General features: G+C 43.1%; 1 protein-coding gene across 1 annotated transcript; it reads left to right on the forward strand.

The window, feature by feature from the left end:
- LOC150053235 (olfactory receptor 5P76-like) lies at positions 1–945 on the forward strand. Its single transcript, XM_090348985.1, has one exon. The coding sequence runs from the start codon at positions 1–3 to the stop codon at positions 943–945; it is 945 nt and encodes a 314-aa protein (XP_090205111.1).
- Positions 946–1,193: the final 248 nt, after the last annotated feature.

Raw genomic sequence — 1,193 nt, forward strand, 5'->3', positions numbered from 1 at the left:
ATGGATTCCCTGGTGGATGGGAACCACACTGCAGTGACAGAATTCATTCTATTGGGTTTAACACATGATCCAGTCCTTCGAGTCTTCCTCTTCATCATCATCCTCTGCATCTACCTGGTGACCATATGTGGAAATCTCTGCACAATCCTGCTCATCAGAGTCTCCACTCAGCTCCACCACCCCATGTACTTTTTTCTGAGTCACTTGGCTTTAGCTGATATGATCTTTTCAACTTCTGTCACACCCAACTTGCTTGTTAACTTTCTGGTGGAGAGAAATACAATCTCGTATCTTGGATGTGTCATCCAGCTTGATGGGGTCATTTTCTTTGGGACAGTTGAAGGTTTCCTTTTGGCAGCCATGGCCTACGATCGCTTTGTGGCCATCTGCAACCCACTGCTGTATTCAACCAAAATGTCCACACAAGTCTGTGTGCAGTTACTTGTAATAACTTATGTAGGTGGTTTCCTTAATGCTTTCACCTTCACCCTCTCTTTCCTTTCCTTACTCTTCTGTGGAGCAAATAGAATCAATCATTTTTTCTGTGATTTTGCTCCTTTAGTGGAGCTCTCCTGTTCTGATGTCAGTGTCTCTGCCGTGGTTCCCTCATTTACTTCTGGCTCCATCATTGTGTTCACAGTGATTGTCATAGCCGTATCCTACATCTACATCCTCATCACCATCCTGAAGATGAGCTCCACTGAGGGCCGCCACAAGGCCTTCTCCACCTGCACCTCCCACCTCACCGCTGTCACTCTGTTCTATGGGACAGTCACATTCATCTATGTGCTGCCCAAGTCCAGCTACTCCAGTGACCAGAACAAGGTGATATCTGTGTTCTACACTGTGGTGATCCCCATGTTGAACCCCCTCATCTACAGCCTCAGGAATAATGAGATTAAGGGAGCTCTGAAGAAACAGCTTAGTAGGAATATATTTTCTTAGTGATTTGTGCTAGCTTTTAGGACTTTATAGTAATAACATGTCTCAGGTATAATAAGAAATGAGGGCTTGTGCTTAGATGTACCTATGGATATGTCTTTTGCTAGAATGGAGCTTCAGAATGTGACATAGAATGTGAGAGGGGTCAATAGTGCCTTTGAACAAAACTGAATGAAATTTGTAAAGTAAAATACAAATTGGCTTACATTAAATAAAATATGTTGCAAATGCTTTTCATATATGCTGTGGTC

This window comes from Megascapheus bottae, chromosome 16 (genome assembly GCF_031878675.1).
Source record: "Megascapheus bottae isolate mThoBot1 chromosome 16, mThoBot2.hap1, whole genome shotgun sequence".
Classification (NCBI taxonomy): Eukaryota; Metazoa; Chordata; class Mammalia; order Rodentia; family Geomyidae; genus Megascapheus; species Megascapheus bottae.